General features: G+C 42.2%; 1 protein-coding gene across 3 annotated transcripts; it reads right to left on the bottom strand.

Annotated features, from left to right (window-relative positions):
• Window positions 1–360: 360 nt before the first annotated feature.
• Window positions 361–17,761, bottom strand: NFRKB (nuclear factor related to kappaB binding protein). 3 transcript variants are annotated; one of them, XM_031599749.2, is made up of 26 exons: window positions 17,604–17,761; window positions 16,782–16,933; window positions 16,332–16,533; window positions 16,118–16,245; window positions 15,005–15,179; window positions 14,699–14,800; window positions 14,042–14,115; window positions 13,620–13,704; window positions 12,975–13,155; window positions 12,717–12,825; window positions 12,116–12,242; window positions 11,242–11,307; window positions 10,137–10,216; window positions 10,010–10,053; window positions 9,534–9,591; window positions 8,986–9,160; window positions 8,286–8,392; window positions 7,860–7,983; window positions 7,301–7,380; window positions 6,357–6,577; window positions 5,965–6,256; window positions 5,465–5,680; window positions 4,208–4,993; window positions 3,380–3,486; window positions 2,463–2,598; window positions 361–1,731 (listed from the first exon to the last, which is right to left on the bottom strand). In XM_031599749.2, the coding sequence occupies exons 2-26, from the start codon at window positions 16,914–16,916 to the stop codon at window positions 1,606–1,608; spliced, it is 3,936 nt and encodes a 1,311-aa protein (XP_031455609.2). In that variant the 5' UTR covers window positions 16,917–16,933; window positions 17,604–17,761; the 3' UTR covers window positions 361–1,605. The 3 variants fall into 3 exon arrangements, with proteins under 3 accessions (XP_031455609.2, XP_031455608.2, XP_031455610.1); XM_031599748.2 differs by having other exon boundaries at window positions 9,534–9,594; XM_031599750.2 differs by lacking the exon at window positions 5,465–5,680 and having other exon boundaries at window positions 9,534–9,594.
• Between the last annotated feature and the right edge of the window lie 204 nt (window positions 17,762–17,965).

Raw genomic sequence — 17,965 nt, forward strand, 5'->3', positions numbered from 1 at the left:
TCTGTTCCTGTGGTGTATCCAAGAGCTTGCTTTGTGTGTTGGTGTGTTCCTGCTTATTCAATACTTGCAGCCAGCCAGTTTTTTTTTATTTAAACACCCATTTCCTCCAACTCACACAGCAGGTTAGCTGCTGCACAGAAAGACTGACATACCTGACCTGAAGCTCAGCAGAACAGTTTGCTCTGCTCAGGTGCAGCCAGTCTGAACAGCAACACACAGCTTCAGCTGAGGCTTCTGCCATGAAGTTCTACTAGCACAGGAGAGCACTGAGAGATGAGACTTGGTTCTGTAAATATGTTCTATTCAATAGAATGTAACTCAGAGCAAACCAGGTTTTAAAAAAAGACAAGAGAAACCATGTTAGAAGGAACCATCTCACAAAGGAAGATGGACAATCTATTAGCCCTTGGCAAGCTAAACAATCATGTACACAAAACAACAAGCTGTACAAAACTGAAAGGAGATGGCAAAGGGATCTGTAAGGCTTTCTGTATTCTTATTCTTCTAGCTCAACACTCCTTGCGATCTTATTCTGGAAAAGTTTCAGGGTCACATCAGGACAGCAAGGAATTCTTCTCCAGTATGTGCAAAACTCAACTTTATAAAGGGATAAAATTCCAAAGATAAAAACCAAACTGAAGGCCAGAATCACTGGCTAAAATACTTCTTCCAACTCCAAGAGACTGAAGTTGGGGTATATTTGAAAACATATTCCAAACTTTTAAAATAAACTAGTCTTTTCTGACTGATACAAAGATTTGTTGAGGAAAATGAAAGGAGAATGCTTCTGGTGAATGCTTTCTTTTCCATCATATTCTTATTTGTTGACAGACTTACTCACACAATGACTTCTTATCATTTTTATATCTCTGACTTTTTTGTATCTCCTCCACTTCTCACTCTTCCCCATGTTTACTAGCTTTTTTTTTCAACATCAAGAATCAACCTAGGGGCTCTTATATTGCCCTTGACAGAAATTTGACATGGAAGTGGTATCCATTCAACAAGAAGTTTGACTCAGAGATAGGGAAGAGGTATTTTAAAAGTCTATATATAAATAGTACATTGAATGTTTTAGGGATCTACTTCCAGGCTACGTTACAAACAACGTCTGGTGTCCGTGCCATGATCCCAAGTCACCTACATAAAATTAGTGACAGCTAGGCTTCACCAAAATAATGCACCTTCTTCATGACTTTGAAAAGCCAACAAGTTACCTCTTCTGAGCAAGATACCCTGGTTAAGAAGACCCAAGATCAATTGCTTTGTCTATAAACCAAAATGGACAGAAATGACAGATGGCCTTTTGTAAAAAGATCTTCAGATGGGAAGAGAACATGGGAAAAAAAGACATCTCTTAAATGCCGAATGCCACAGAATTTAGCTTTACAGATCTGGACTGAAACCATTTGTTTTACAGGTACAGCATCTTCTGATGTGGAATTTCTACCTCGACATCACATGCTGACTGCAGAACAAGTAACATGTGTTGCACGTGACAGAATCCAGTCCAATCCCTCGCCATGACTGTGGTTAGGTAACCTTGGATGGCTGGATGGAAGATGACAACGTATTCAGGAAAGCGATCAGTTTTCAGACCAGTACTCATAGCTGATCTTGGGACTGTTTTGGAGATGGAGCTGTTGTCACGACGACAGTGGAAACTGCTTTAGTTGAGCCAGACACTGTTCCCTGCTGGAGATGGGAGGCTGGTACTGTTTGAATTCGCACCTGTTTGAAATGGAGAGAAAAAAATTCAACTTGTGTCAAGAACAACCTGGTGTCACACAGCGCTTGCATCACACTGGTAAATGATCTGCTTCTGCTGCTGACAAAACTTCAGTTATGTAACAAGATCAAACACTAAAACATATCAAAAACAGAACGTGGCATAAGATCACTCCATCCACTATTCATGTGGGAGGGTGGCAAGAGATCTCAAGATTAGAGAGGAAGAATTAAAATCTAGTTTGAATAAAAATTGACATATCAGCTGCTATTGCAAGTTTTCAGAGGAAGAACTTGAATCCACTGGACACTTCACTTCTCAAGACTTATTATTAGCAGCTCTCAAGGAAGATTACTTTTCTGAAACTGAACACTACGTTTTCAGACAGCAAAATGGTTACACAAAGAAGGAATGTGATTTCTTCAAGAAATGTAGGCCTGCAGAGGCCAAAGAGGAAAGCACAACAAGTCAAGGATACGGAAACAATCCTTCAGTCAACCAGAAATGACAGGACTTTTGGTTTTCCATTCATTATATTATCAGTACTTCAGAAGCATTTTAAAACCATAACTGGATGTAAGGAAGGAAAAGGAAACGATGCAGTGCATGTGCTCAATACAGACAAGCTGTGCACCTGTACTTTTCATGGAAACTCATCTATCAGATGTAATGTCCTCATGAAGATGTTAAGTCATCACAAAGCAAATAAGAGAATCATTCTTCATGCCATTACCTGTGTGGCTTGGCCTTGCTGCTGCAGCTGCTGCAGTTGCTGTGCAGTCAGAAAACTCACTGGTTTGTTCCCAGCAATCAGTTTTGTCCCTGCTGGCATTGTAGTCAGGATGATATTTCTGCCCAACCCACTGATGCTAAGGAAAGAGAATTGTTGAAAGGTTAACAAACAGTACAGCAGGCTATGTCTTTTACAAATTATTTTTCAGTTGCTAGGAGATTAAATTACTTAGCTAATTTACTAATGATTTTAATTATTTTTGTTTCACAACAATGACAAATACACAAGTGAAAAGTTTATGTCAACATTTCTCACAATTAGAGAGAATTACCTTATCACATGGATTAAACCCTCTAACTCTGGACCGTGTTTGTTACTGGGCTAGTCTGATCAGACCTCAACACTTCCCAGGGAATGCAGAAAATAGCTGAGCACACAATGTTCTGCCTTGAAATATTAACCAAGGGAGATACTACCAGAATTCATGGAAGAATAAACAGAAAGACAACAATACCTGAACGCCACAGGAATTTGCACTGAGGCAGTTAACACCACACTAGTTTCTTTAACAGAGAGATGGCCTCAGATTATGAACAATTTTAGGTATGTCACCAGGTTAATTCTTGCTCAAACAAAGAACTAATCTATTATAAACTAAACTCTTATAGTTGGTTTAAAAGCAAATATTATTATTTTCTTCCCTGTATTGTTAGAATCTACATCTCAGTGCACCTAAACAAGAACTGCATTCTTTGCCAGACTCCACATTCTCTCAGTTTCTTGCTGTTAGTTAATGGTCCTTTCAACAGACTTCAAATCTCTACCATCCTCTGCTTGCTAGATCCCCAGGAACCTAACTGAACAGAGAACCTCCTCAGTCTATTTCTAAACAAAACTACTAGATGGAAAGTACTCACTTGGCCCCGAGGTTGCCCTTGATGATGGGGGCAGTCACCACGCTCTTGCCTTTCACTGGCTGGCTGATCACTGACAGAGGCACCGTTATTCGGGCTGGTAGTTTACCCTAGAGAAGTTGAAGAATACATGAGAAGCCACAGGGAATGCAGCAGAGAAACTGCCTGACAACATGCAATTACCACTCAGCTTGCTTTTCAGCATCCTGGGAATAGAAACCAAAGCAGTGTTGCTGATGTAATCTGTACCGTTTCAGTCTAATTAAAATTCACCTCCAACTGATTCACTTCACAAATGCCTCAATCCTGCAAATCCCTTTCAGCTTTGCACACAATATTTCTCTGTGAAGGAGCATTGCATTTGCCCATCATTTTTACCCTTATGAAACTATGGTAATGTCAATTAACTTCTTCAACTTTCACAAATACAGTTTACATTGCATTCAGCTTTGGGCATTAAAACTGTATTAAACTGGGACCTTGGTAAAAATGTTTATACAAGTAAGAAGCACTTCTACTTGTGACACTATTCCAAAAAAGGTGGTTTCAGAAGCACGAGGCAAGATGCTGAACTGCATCTAGTAGTGAGGACTTCAGATAAACCCAGTTTATTTCACTCACTGTCTCAAAAGGAGACACACCGTTAACTGTATTCCAGTCATTCAGTATTTAGCTGCAATTCCAACACCACAAAATCGGTTGTGGACTCACATTCTACAGTACTTAATTTGATCTTTTGCAGATGTAAGAGATTTTGAGAGATAAACCAGAAGTAATAAACCACCACTCTCCTTTCTCAGCCAACTCCAGAAACACCTCAGCATTACTTACTGCCTGTGATGTGGATACTACTGTGGTGCTGACAGGCACCTGGCGCACAGCAGTACCTCCTGTGCCTATAGTTATGGGAGTCCCAGCAGCTCCTGAAGCAACAGCAACTGCTTTTGAAACAGCAGCGCTCATGGTTGGTAATGAGACAGTTGAGGTATGGGCTGTGCCAGGCACGCTCACTGCTGCAGAAGAAGGTACTTGCTTAGCATGAGTAGCTACAGTAATTGTCTGCCCAGCTTTGGGTGGCATCACCCCCAGTCCTTGGACGATTCTTATGGTAGCAGCTGGCTTGGCCTCAGTGGATGCCACTGTAGTAATGGCTTTGCTCTTCTGATCTGCCACAGTCATGCCTAGAGCAGGCATGAGTCTGAAAGCAGAACTCGTTGGCTCTGCAGTCTTTAAGTCAGGAGTCACTTTAACCACTGTGCTTCCAGCTGGACTGGAAGAAGAAGATGAGGCTGTGCTAGTCTTGGCTGGAGAATCAGCAGTCTGGACAGGATTGGATGTCACATGCAATGTTGCAGAAATGCCCTTCCCACTAGCACTGCTTCCAGCAGCTGCTGTGAAGAGGTCCTGAGTCAGTTTGACAGTAGTGACTTGAGATTTGGCCAGGGTGGCCATCATGTCCGGGGTGATTCGCAGCACAGTCTGTCCCTTCGCATCTGTGGTGATTGAGGAGGGGGGCAGGCGCAGCACATCTTTTCCTTGGATCCGAAAATTGGTAGCTGTGAGTGGGATGCTGCTTCCAGGCTGGGTCTTCATGCCAAGCTGCCCTGTAATAGCCACCTGGAAAAGATCAGAGAACCAGATACATCAAACTGGAACACAGTCCAGAGCACAGTAAAACAAGAGTAAAACTTCCCAACAGGTTGATGTTTGCTCAGTGTTCTTTTCTTCCTCAGCAGGATGCTAAGTGCTTACTGCACTCCTGAAAATAGTTTTGGTTGCTTGCTACACGGCTTTCACAAGATCATATGAAATGTCCTGGAAACTGCTTCTTTTTCAAACAAAAGGAAAAAAGAACAACAGGCGCAGATTCTAAGTTAAAGAGCCTGCACTAGCATATTCTTTACCTGAACATGAAAATGGGGATAAATACAGCAAACCAGCAATTGCACAAGTCTGCATGGTCAGTCAACTTGTACGTGATGGCTAACTATTCCTTTCACTTTCTTTTCACATCTGCATGCACATCTGTCACAATAAATGGTAAACAACTGGGACATGCAGTTCACTCTCATCTCTCCTCCCTCTCACCTGCTTGATGATATTCTGGCCAGCTACATTCTGGATGACAGTGGTAGAGGAGGTACTTGTAGCAGAACTGCCTGGAGAGCTGGTTACTGCCTTTACAGGACTGGGTGCTGCAGACAGTCCTGTCACAGTGATGCCTGTCTGTCCTGTCACAGAGGTTCCTTGTCTTTGCACCTGTACTGGACTGGTTTGAGCTTTTACTGGTAAAGTCATCACAGCCTACAGCAAAACAAAGAGGCAGCTTATGAGCAGACTAACACAACCCTAACAGACTAATACACAGTGGTTTTGTCTCATGCCTTAGCTTGCAAATTCTGTATTTTTTAGTGTAACATACAAACAGATGCTGCCACATAAACTGGCAATGGAAACAAAAAAGGGAGCACAGAACAGTATTTGTGCACAGCTGTTAACAATGCTCTGTTTCTGCAGCTGCACCATACTAGAGAGACCCACAGACAAACATCAGAGCTACTCCACCATTTCCAAGCAGCCAGTCTCACCTGAGGCAGTACTTTGGTTTGCGTGGCTGTAGCTGGAACACGGATCTGAGGCACTGATGTAGGCGGCTGCTGCTGCTGCTGCTGCTGCTGTGTTACCACCGGGGCTTGCTGAGACACAGCTGGGAGGCTGGACTGGGCACTGACCACTCGGACCTGTGGCAATACTGACGATGCAGTATGACTTACCACCCTGGTGGGAGGTGGCTGCTGCCCAGACTGAGTCTGTGAACTCTGGGCTGTGGAAAGCAGTGTCCCAAGCTGTGGCATTGTAGGGGATGAAACCAGAAGAACACTACAGAAAAGATAAAGCCAGTAGGTCAGCAAAGATGGAGATGACTGAGAAAAAAACAGTAATATTTACAAGTGACGTATAAGACAGAAGGAGAGCATACCTTTGGCTGGATTTTGCTGGCTCTGATCCAGCATTAGGTACACTCTTGCTAACCACAGACACTGGTGGGGGTGAAATAGGTGTTGCTGGTAATGCTGGTGCAGTAGGTGTCACAGGAGTCACGGGAGTTGGTGGCATGCTGGAGTCACTAAGGCTCAGCTGACTGGGCTCTGATGTGCTGCTGGGGAGTGCTTTCACAGAGCTCTCCTTGTTACTAGATTTCTGCAGAAAAAAACAAGTCAAAATGAAGGTTTTTACAGAAACTGGTTGTGATTGTTGCACTGTAAGGAGAATGGACTGAGCACTTTAAAAAACTGGAAAATTACAAATGATGCCATAGTGCAAAATCCTGAAATCATAGACAACTATCTTTCTGCCTTCCTCAATGGCAGCCACAAGTGGGCTGGTCAGTTTGGCTGTTCCTGTTCTAAGGGAGAAATGCATCTTAGCACTGAGAAACGTTCACAACAGACATCTGTCAGATGTCCACTTTGGTTAATTTGCCAGCCGTGACTACTTTACAGGTATTTGGTATCAATACCAAAAAATAAAAGAAAGATATCCAAATCCTCACAGCTTCAGCAGAGAAAGAGGGAGAATAGCAGGCATGTTTCACATGCCCTGCTACAGATTAATCTCAAAAGATCTAAAGAGACCACTTCTAAGAGAAGGAGCACAAGTAAATCCTGTTGACCTTCCTGCCAAGATCAATATGGGTAATATGGGTCACAGCAGACACTGGGAGAAGCAAAGTTTCCTCTTTTCTTCTAGATTCTGTGCACTAGTACCAGACTAACTCTCACATATGTGTACAGAAAGGAAATTAAATGAATAGGTGGCAAATTTCATCAGCCTCAACAGGTGCAAAATTTACAGATTAAGTTAAATCCGTATCTCATTCTCAATCACAAAAGCATCCATGCCAATCTGTGCAAAGGAATTTACCACTTTTGCCGGAGGTTTTGGCTTCTGCTGGAGAGCCTTCTTGGCCTTTGCTGCAGCAGCTTGAGCCTGGTGGATCCGTTCTGCAAGTATAAGTTAAAAAAAAGTTAAAGTTAGGGTTCCTCCTGAACACAAACAAATTGCTTAAGAAAGTGGCCATCTCTAAGTTCATCTTCAGGCAAGAAATACAACACACATCCATGTAGGTACATGTAATAGCACATAAAAAAGGGCAAAACAAAATTAGCCCAAAAGGCTGAAATGAAGATGTGCTGAAGTTGTCAATGTACATGCATCTGCAGTTCTTGCACAAAGAATGCTATTTTTCTACCAAATACTTACTATAAACTAGCATACTGCTCTGCAAGACTGTATGTTGCTGGGCAAACATTAGCAAAGACTAGAGAAAAAAAGCTAGACTGATGAATTAATGTTCATTATTCAACTAGGATAGAGAAGCTCAAGAACACAGCAAATGCTCTTGAAAAAATAGGGTGAAATATGGAGACATTTTCAGTTGTGTAGATGAGTGAGCAGGGCAGTCCCACCAAGCCAGGCTTACCGAACTCTTCCTCACTCCTGTCCCGGTGCAGGTAGATCCACAGCTTGCGTCCAACGTCGTATTTAACACAGGGATCTTTCTCATAATGTAATCGATCCAAAGCGCCACTAACAACAGCGTTAACCTGAAAATTCAGAATTCACCAATTTACAGAAGGTCCTTGTTGGGGCAGCTGGAGGTCACGTATAGAAAAGTTAAACCCATTCAGCATTAAACCAGAGCAATTCGCTGGCAATCCGAATGTAAGAAGTGACTAAGAGCAGAACTTGCACTACAGGGTGCTGCTTGCCCTCTCAGATTAAATGGAGCTCCATTTAATCCAAGGCCTCTGAAAAATCAACTGTTTCTGAATCTATTCTTTAAGCAGCTGTATACATGACGTGGAGAAAATTCTGGGTCTTTTTTCCCAGATGACATCCAACTTACTTGAGCACTTGTGACATCAGGAGCTAAGAACTGGGAATCTTTAAGCAGCTCACAAATTTCAGCACGAGTTCCTTCTCCATTAGGAAGCCGAGCAGCAGCATCACGAACTGAAGTAGAAAATCAGAGCTTAAACTTTCAGCCCCAAAGAAGCAGTTGTATTCAAATAATTCAGCAGATATGTTTCCGTATTCCTTTTTCCTCCCCACTGTACAATGCCCTCTCAGTCAACAAAATCTAGTGCCAATGATCCCTCAGAGCCTCTGATGTCTGTACGAGCAGAGATTACAAATGATCATTTTAAAGTACACTGACTGTGCTGGTGTGGAGCCAGGAGCAATGAACACAGGGACCAGCACTCAACTCTACAATGCCCCAACTTCACAACAGCACACTTAAACCACTATTCTTTGTCTTCCAGTTATCTGAGCCTTAGCTTCCACCAGCCCCGTGAGCTCTCCTCTCCATTTCCCATTTTTTCTCAGAAAAGAAGTAAAACACAGCTGTTTTCTGTTCTTGTAGTAAACTCCAGCTCCCAGCATTTCATCACCATTATTTCAGGTAATTTTTTTCTTCTTCATTTATGCCATATCAGTCCATCCACCTTTTTCTTTCACGATGTAGATTCCTAAAGTCATTGTTTGGGACAAATGTGCCTTTTAATTAGTAAATCAATAACTGTCAGAGTGTGCAATCACCTTACCGAGGGACAAGATGGTGACATATGCTGGTCTGTCTGATCGCAGGAGAGAATGCTCTCGGGCTTTGTTTAATGATGTTTCCTTGTCAAACACCCCTTTCACAGGACCAACAACCGACTCAAAGCCGTGCATACGGAAGGTGAAAGCTTTGTGGGGCTGGCTGTAACGGTAACGTTCCTGTTTTGAAACAAGACTGAATTTAGCAGGACACAGATAGAGCAAAGTCTTGAGGCTTATAACTGATATTGTAATAGAGGTTAAGTTACTATCATCCTCTAGATAGTTCCTTAATTAAACACTTAAATAGTGTAGAACAAACATAGTTTAGATCAATTAATTTTCCTGATACCCGTTGGAAACATGGGGGTTTTTGAAATAAGCAGTTAGGATATGTCGTTAGCAAGTTCTATCTGAGGCTGAAATACCCACTTCAGTAAGAAGAAACACATGAATCATTTGTACCAACAAAGTTTTTGGAGAGTACACAATTCTCAAACCATACAAATTCTCTTGCTTTAATGACCAACTCTTAGGAAGATTCTTTTTTTACCTGCTCCTGGAATACACGTTTCTCCTCTCCAGTGCTAGGTCGGACTACGTAGTCAGTCCTTCTGAAACAAAGACCACCATCAGCTTTGAGCAACAAACCCACAGTAATCCCAAAAACTATCCCAAAGGATTAGCCACCTCACTGCAAATTCTTCTGGCATCAAAGAAAAAGTTCTGAAAGCACTTATGCTGGTATAAATAATCCTGCAGAGTCCTTAAAATATTCTCTACAATTTATCTGAAAGTAAGCAAGGACTGTAAGCAATCTAGTAATGAGGACACACATTAGATCAGAGGTCTCTTGGGGTTTGCAATGTCTAGTTATTTTATCTATAAACTGACTACAAATTCCCTCCCAACACATGATGCAAAACTTTTCTTTGAAGTAACCAGCTCTTCAGGTCTAGAGGTACAAGGATCAAACCTCCTAGCTTTAGCACATACTGTGAAAGTTTAAAAGCAGTATTACACACTTACACTCTAGGAATTGGCATTGTAGCATCTGAGCTGTCTTCATTTTCCTATCAAAGAGACAGAAATGTCAGTGTTGGATACAACCCAGTCACGCTTTGTGCTGCTAAAAGACCATTTTCTTCTGACTCACTTTGAAGAAAGTCTGGTCCTTGGTCTCCAACCAGAGCTGAAACAGTGCTGCCAATTCCTTCTCATGATCTTGGCAAGAACCTAGTCCAAAAATCAAGAAAGATAGGAAATGAAAATTATTTGTTATGAAGCCAGCTGCTTGTACTTTCCAATCACCTCCTACTCCCTTCTAACCTCCACACATCACCAGTCACAAGGCACCTTACATACTTCATAGATGCTCCAGTTTCACTACTTGAACACACTCAGGCACAGCAAAGGGCTACAATCTAATAAATCCCCTGTGCTCATATGAAGGATAATGTTTCACCTCCAGGAATAACAGAAAAGACACTGCTTGCAATACAGCCACTTGACATGTGCAGGTGGTCTCCACTTTCCAAAGTAAACTCAGTCAGCAGGACCCCAAGCAGAAACAAGTGTCTACATAACCTGTACCAAAGACTAGGAAAAGGACTGGAGGAATATCACAGAATAACAGAATCATTAATGTTGAAAAAGACCTCTAAGATCACCAAGTCCAACCTAACTCCAAAACTTTGCCAGTTTAAAACCTGTGAATATGACCAAGAGTCACAATAGCTAAGAATAGAAAAATCTGCCTAGTAGCTAAAGCTAAAGTAAAAAATGCAAAGCATCTGTAATTCACACAATATGAGCTTGGGCAAATTTATTATTAATTTGCTCTTTGGTTCCTGCTTGTAAAATGAAAATAAAATCAGCCTGCTTCACAGAGAAGCTTAAATTATTTATAATTGTAATTAAGAATTAGATGGAATAATCAGAAAGCATGCTCTACAGCATGGAAAACATGAAAGTGCTCAGAAAGATCTGAAGGGTGACAAACACAGCTATGTCAGCAACATAAAGGAAAAAAAGCTCAGTTCCTTTGATCACTTACTCTTTCTACTGCTGAAAATAACATCTAGCAAAAGTACTGAATGTAAACCACATTTCTGCTCAGCTAAAAGAATACAAAAGGCCTAACCACTGAAATTACGGATCTACTGGACTTCATCTCTGGGCTACAGCAAGGAAAACAGAAGAGTTCTGGAGAAAACAAATGATCTTTATAACAGTAGAAATCATAGAAAAGTGCAAGTTACCAAGCAATTTCCACTGCTGAGTTTTTTCCTTGAATTCAACAAAAGGTGAGAAGCTGGATGGAACATCTACAAAGAAAGACGTGCAGTTCAGAAACATCACACACCAACACAACCCCCACAGTTCTATGGCTGTAATGCAAACTGTTGAGTCAGACTCACAGTGACAGCATTTTAAGTGATTACATCTCCAAATGTACACTTGCCCAATGGGAAGGTTAACATCTCCCAAGTAACAGTGCCAGCCCAAGTAACAGGACAGGGTAACAACCCTTTTATCTACAAGCTGTCAGATGAGATCCCAGGAACTGTTACTGTATGGTGGCTATCCATGGGCTCATGTTGAAACAAACTTGAGATTTACAGCAATCACCATCATGTATCCATTTTGAAAAGGCCACTACAATCCACACCGTCCCTCCATTTAAAACTAAGCAAATCAGAACCACAGAATAAATTAGTTTAAAAGGAACAAGTGGAGCTTAGCTGGCCCAAGCCCCCAGGTAAAAGCTGGGCCAACTTCATGTTTTCATTGGATTGCTCAGAGCAGCATCTTATTTATTTTTCATTATTTCCAAAGGCAACCACAAGTATTTGCACCTGATTCAAACATGCTGCCTTAAGGACATGATTTAAGCAGGAGAAACAGCCTGTTTCAGTTTCACATTCACTAGAATGTGGGGTCTAATCTACCATCCTCATGCAAACAAAGTCTACCACAAGCAAGAAATAAAACCTAAGACCTATTACAGAAACACTGTAAACAATACAACTTATTGTACTGATGAATTAAAGATTGACTGAAGCTGTAATATAAACCAGCACTGATTAGAACAAATGTACAAGCACCATTAGTATTTCTGACAGCTATTCTTACCTCTGCTGTCACCTGTCAGATACTGCAAGGCAGGTAAAACCAGTTCAGACCAATTAGGGGCAAAGGAGAACCAGGTATTCAGTGCACTGGCAGGAGAAGTTTGCCAATCTATAACTTTATCCTCAAGCTGGAAAGAAAAAATAAGCATTCTGTTAAAGATTGAATGACCTAAGCTATGAATGTTCTCATAGAAAACAAAACAGCCAAACTTTTAATGGGAAAAAAAGATTCAATGCTGACAAAAAAAGATCATCTGACTTTTTCAAGTAACTGTAAGATAGTATTTCAGAAAACAGACAGCAAAAATGGGGGAAAAATTTCCCCCTATCACCAGCCTTAATACACAGAATTTATCTCATCATGACCTAAATAGCGGATATGGAAAGACTTATGAAGGCAGTTGATTAAGTGCATGAAACTCCTTACAAACAGGATGTGGTATGCACTCCCAAACACTTGTCATTTTTTATATGGAACCCACACACGGACGTGATTTAGAGCAGGACGCTTCCGGAGAAAATCTCTATTACACAGCTACAAAAAACTCTGTACTCTAATTTTACTTTCTGCAAAGATTCTTAAACATGTGGGTGGTTCTCACCACAGAGAGACTGGCGGGTCCTTCCAGAAACAGTATCTCCAACAGAAGGAAAAAGAAGCTGGAAGATATTTCATTTACTCCAAGGCATGGCTTCATCTCCTCGAGAGGTCTTCAAATGAAAGAAAACACAAGCAGTGTGTAAGCATCCTGAGTTGGGGTTCATATACGTATAAGTCCATCTTCATATACAAAGTATATGGAGTTGAACATCCATCCTCCAAGCAGTACAAAGCATTCAGGGCATTTTGAAGCACTTACTCCTCTTTGACAGATGACAGAGGGATGGGGGAATGATCCTGAGACAGTGATGGGATCCCATGTGCACTGCTGAAAGAATCAGCCAAATCTTCCACCTCTGATTTAATGACCTTCAGCTTTTTCTTCTTTTTGTCATCCTTTTCCTTCACCTTTTTCTTGAAGGTTGCAAGGTCAAATAAAGCTTTAGAAATGATAAAAGGTAAGAAAAATAACGTGAAGGCATCTTACTTTATTTCAGTGAGGACCATAAAATAACAATATAATTAAACATATATTCAAAACCACACATAAAACAAACTTATTCATTATCTGATCATCCCATGCTCCTACTCCCACGTGTCTTTTTTTTTTTTTCTTCCCTCTTAACAGGAAAATTCCAGTTTCTATGCCAACATACATGAAATTTAAAAAGTGAAGGTTACAGCCCAGAGCAGCATACAAATTAATTTAAAATCAATGAGCTGGCAGCATATCCAATGGAAACTGGAATTGCCTGTGTGCAATCCAAATTTATAATCCCACAGTAGTCAGGTATGCAAAGAGCAAAATACAACACTCAATAGAGCCTACCTCCACCCTTAGATTTCATAGTCACAGAACACACCATATTTATGCAGTGTGCAAGCACTGCTTCCAGCCACTGACCTGCTAAGGAACCTTTCCTGCCAGCATTTACACGAGTCATAATGTCCTCAAGAGTAATATCTGCTGTCACTAAATCTGGGTGGTCCTACATGGGACAAGAAGACAGATAGGAAAATTAGATAGATAAAATGCTGTGGTAGCAAAAAAGATACAGAAGATAATCAAACACTGAAACGCATCAAACTTATCTGGGATCAGCTTATAAAGTGAATCACTACAACAGAAACAGGAAAGTCTTCAATCCCCAAGTGGAAAATGTTGTGTCTCAACAACACATGGTGGAAGTTACAGAATACTTCTAAACAAATAACCATGAACAAGGGATGCGTATATCCAGCAACAACTACATGTAATTCTGGTATGGAACTGAAGGGTGGCCACACACACTCCTTGTCAGACCCCAAGATTTCCTGCTAACTTACAGGTTGATATTTTCGTTTCTCACGGTGTTTCCTCAGCATCATCTTCAAATCACTCTCACCAAGTTCTATTCTGTCTGCAGTGAAAAAAGTCAGAGAAAATATGCTTTTCTTATTTTGCTTGGTTACTTAACAGACTTAGAATGCAATTTTCTATTCATTCTCACTCAACTACCTCCAACTTACAGTAAATAAATTTTCCTTTATAATTTGAAACTCTTTTCATTGACCAATCTGTTATAACACTTTCTACCTTTGTTCATTAGATTTCATTGCTAACGCAAGTATGGAAGTGAAAAGAAGTGAACACCAAACATTCTGCAGCCCTGATTACAGTAATGTTCAGAGGAATTCCCTTGCCACATATAGCTAAACAGTTACAGCTGTACCATACTACTGCTTCAATCATCAAGGACAAAAAAACAACAAAAAAATCAGCAATATTAAACAAACTGTAGATCCTGTGTTAAAATACCTTTTTTTTTCCAAGTGAAAACAAAGCATGAGCACATTTGGATACTGTGGGGACTACAAAATTTTTTTGTATAACATGATTTCTCATGAAACAACAGATTCTCACACCAGAGATTCTCACTTATTCCAGGTTCCCAAAGTAATCCTCACACCTCAATCTTTATTGACACCTAGGTTGTTTCTCACCTGCTGTTTTCATGTCCATGGTTGACAAGGTGGGTATCACTCTCAGGGGAACTGGTGGACTCGGACAACGTGAAGGAGAGCTAGGAGGCCAGGAGCTTAGATCTTAAATAAACAAATAATCAAATAAATTTCTGCAGGTCTTATCAGCCCCAAACACAGCTAATCCTTTTCCTCAGTGCTTATTAAAGGGCAGAACATTGGAGTTCACCTCTCGTTCCTCTATCAAATATGTTATCCTTACTTAAAAAAAAAAAAGCCTTTTTCTCTATTCACAACTCGCATCTTTACTTCAGTCCAGGGCATTACCTTCTTCATCAGAAGACAAAGTAGTATCTCCACACTCCTCTTTCACTTCCCTCAGAATCTTCAAGTAGCGCCGATGTGTCCGTTTCTCCCGCTCTTCTGCGTCATACGATGGTGAGAAATGCTTTCTCTTCAGGATCATATCAGGGCCTCCTTTCCTAGCTAACTCCAGCAAGTGCTGGAAGAGAAGATATGCATGCTATTAGTTACCTCAGTTACAACTCTATAAGTTAGAATGGTCAAGCTATGTGCAACCCTTGCAAAGTAACAGAATTTGTTGGCAATTTTAAAATCAGCATTATAAACCACCTTTCAAGCAAAGGGGAACAAGAAGAGATCTAATAAGAGATTTCTGCATCTTCCTTAGTACGTAAAACACTGCACTATCACAGACCAGCAATATGTGGACTGTTCAGAGACACAAATCACTGGTCTGAGATCTACTTGTGCAGTTTCCACACCTAACGCAAACACGAAAAACTTCTCTTTTGAGAGCTACAGAAGAAATCAGTTCCTGCACAGTTCTGTATTCATTTCCCATATTCATTAACAGTGCGGCATTTTATACAGACTTCCCTCTTCACCCACACATCCCCTCTGCTTCTATGTTTAAGTTTAATGCAACAACAAGCAAGCATTTACAGAGGATATATTTCAGTTGGCAGAGATTGGCTGACAGCAGTATCCATAGAAGACTTTAGAGACCCTATTCTACTTTAGAGATCCTATTCTACATCAGTTTCCAATGAAGCAGTGAGTTTTGTAAAGCTTTCTGTTAGCAAACTTCTGGTTTCACAATGACAAACATAGAAAAATCACAGCAGATTGACTCGTTAAAATACAGTGAAAAAAGGCAAATCAGGGGTGAAGTGGGCACAAAAAGGACACTACACAAATGAGAGCTATGAGAATTTTAAAACCTAAGTTTGATATGCATCTTTGCAAACAGAACAGAACATTTCAAGCATTCTTATTTTACACAGGCCACTGGAAGAGAAGAAAAAGTAAAAGAAGGAGACTGGAGAATTGCGAATGCATAAACACCAAGGCACACACTACTGAAAAAACAGCCTGTCAGTTACAGAGCACAAGAAAGTGATGGCTGAAGACACTCACATTGCGGGAAGCAAGGATCTGCTTGAGCAGTCTGTAGAAGTACTGCTGCTGAGAGCTCAGGTAGCGTTTGTACTGCGACTTCAAACACAGCTGCCGGTACTTCACAACTTCAGGATTGAAGTGCCCATCTGTAGTAAAGAGGTAAAAATTCCTTCAGTTTTCAGCCTGAGAACTTAACTTTGATAACACACTACAGATTATTGTGCTCACTGACCCCGGAAGAGTTTCTGGGCAATGTGCAGTGGATTTCCAAAGCGGAAGTTTTCACCGCTGAACAACGCAGAGATGATTTTGTTCTGATGCTCGCGGTTGTTTTCAGGAAAGTGAGGCAAGAATGTTTTTAGGTGTTCTTGCTGTGCATCTGTCAGCACCTCCTGCCACGTAGACAAGCTGACAACCTCAAAGAAGATCTCAGGCTAAAGAAGGGAATTAACAACAATGAGAAAAAATGCATACGCATCTTTAGCAACTTCAGCTCTTCAGGCTTTCTCTGGTTAAATAACACAAGGCTGTCTCACACTGAACAAACAACAAAACAACACTGTACAGAAGTTGAGGAAATAAATGAGATTGGTAGCAGGAAAATTCTGTTCCTCTGAGATCCCCACAATAGGAGTTAGACACACTGTTTGTCAAGGCTCTGCAAACACAAAGCACTACTCACATCCTCCAGAAGGTCCTCGGGCAGACTGACTCTGGTTGTACCCAGCAGGCAGTCCTCCATGATCCGCGCTCCATTTCCATCCCCGCATGGCCCCAGCTCCAAGGGGTCTGTCAGCATGTGATCCAGGGAGTCCATTCTTCTCTTTCCAGCTCCTGAACAACAGCAACAAAACTCTCAGCACAGCCACCAGTACCAGAGCTCCCAAACCAGCTACATCCCACACTGACAACATCTGAGGGGTCACATTTGACAAAGCAGCTGTTTAAGTACAAGTCACACAGTCAACCCAAGGGACACAACCACAGGGAAACACAGAAGGATATTCAACTGCAACATAAACTGTGCCAACAGAGGAATGCTTTTCCAGTAGCACATAACACCACCTAGCACAGGTGATCACCTCACACTAGGTGTGCAGAAGCTGTCACACATGGAGTGAAGCATCACGATAAAGTGACTACGTTTATCTTTTTGGAGCATCTTTAATATGCAAACCGAAACACTGACACTAAGTTCAGGCTTTTCACAAGAGCTGTTTGCAGGCAGGGGTTGACGGAGGGCCCTGCTCCCCTCACACAGGACGTGGAAACGGCTGCACAGCTCAGCTCTCGTCTCCCTTGGCTTTCCGCAGAGGCCGAAGGGCAGGAAGCACTCAGAGCAAGTAAAAGAGGATGGGGGGTTCGGCGCTGAGCAGAGGCGACAGCCCCGCCAGGCGCCCCGACCGCGGGCACCGCGGCACGCACCGCCGGGGGGCTTCGACGGGCCGCTAACCCGCACCGAGCGCTGGAGGCCGCCTCCCCCGCGCCCAGGCCGCCTCCTCACCTCAGCGGAACCCGCACGGCTCCTCCACCGGCAGAGAGGCCGGGGAGCCGCCCCCCGGTAAGCACCCGGCCTGCCGGAGCTGCTCCCGCCGAGGCGCGGCCCGGGGCTGCCGGTCGCTTCCCTCAGCCCCCTCACGGCCCCCGAGCCGGAAGTCAGATGGCAAGCGCACCGGAAGTCAAAAGGCTCCTGGAGCTCCTGCGCATGCGCCAAAGCACGACTGCTGCGCCTGCGCAGTGCTGCAGCCTTCATAGAGCCATGGACTTAGAGGGAGAAAGCCCCCCTCATCCCCTCGGTGACAATGGACAGTTTTCTTAATTAACACCTAATTAGAAGCTACAGTTTCCCCCACACCTTCCCCACAG

Source organism: Phasianus colchicus, chromosome 23, assembly GCF_987193195.1.
Source record: "Phasianus colchicus chromosome 23, bPhaCol1.hap1.1, whole genome shotgun sequence".
Lineage (NCBI taxonomy): Eukaryota > Metazoa > Chordata > Aves > Galliformes > Phasianidae > Phasianus > Phasianus colchicus.

Excerpts from the sequence above, each read along its gene's own strand:
- NFRKB (XM_031599748.2), bottom strand. The coding sequence starts at position 16,916 with ATGGACTCCCTGGATCACATGCTGACAGACCCCTTGGAGCTGGGGCCA. Across the intron at positions 13,705-14,041 it reads AGAAACGAAAATATCAACCT|GACCACCCAGATTTAGTGAC; the intron begins GTAAGTTAGCAG and ends TGTCCCATGTAG. Across the intron at positions 4,994-5,464 it reads GCCAGAATATCATCAAGCAG|GTGGCTATTACAGGGCAGCT; the intron begins GTGAGAGGGAGG and ends GATCTTTTCCAG.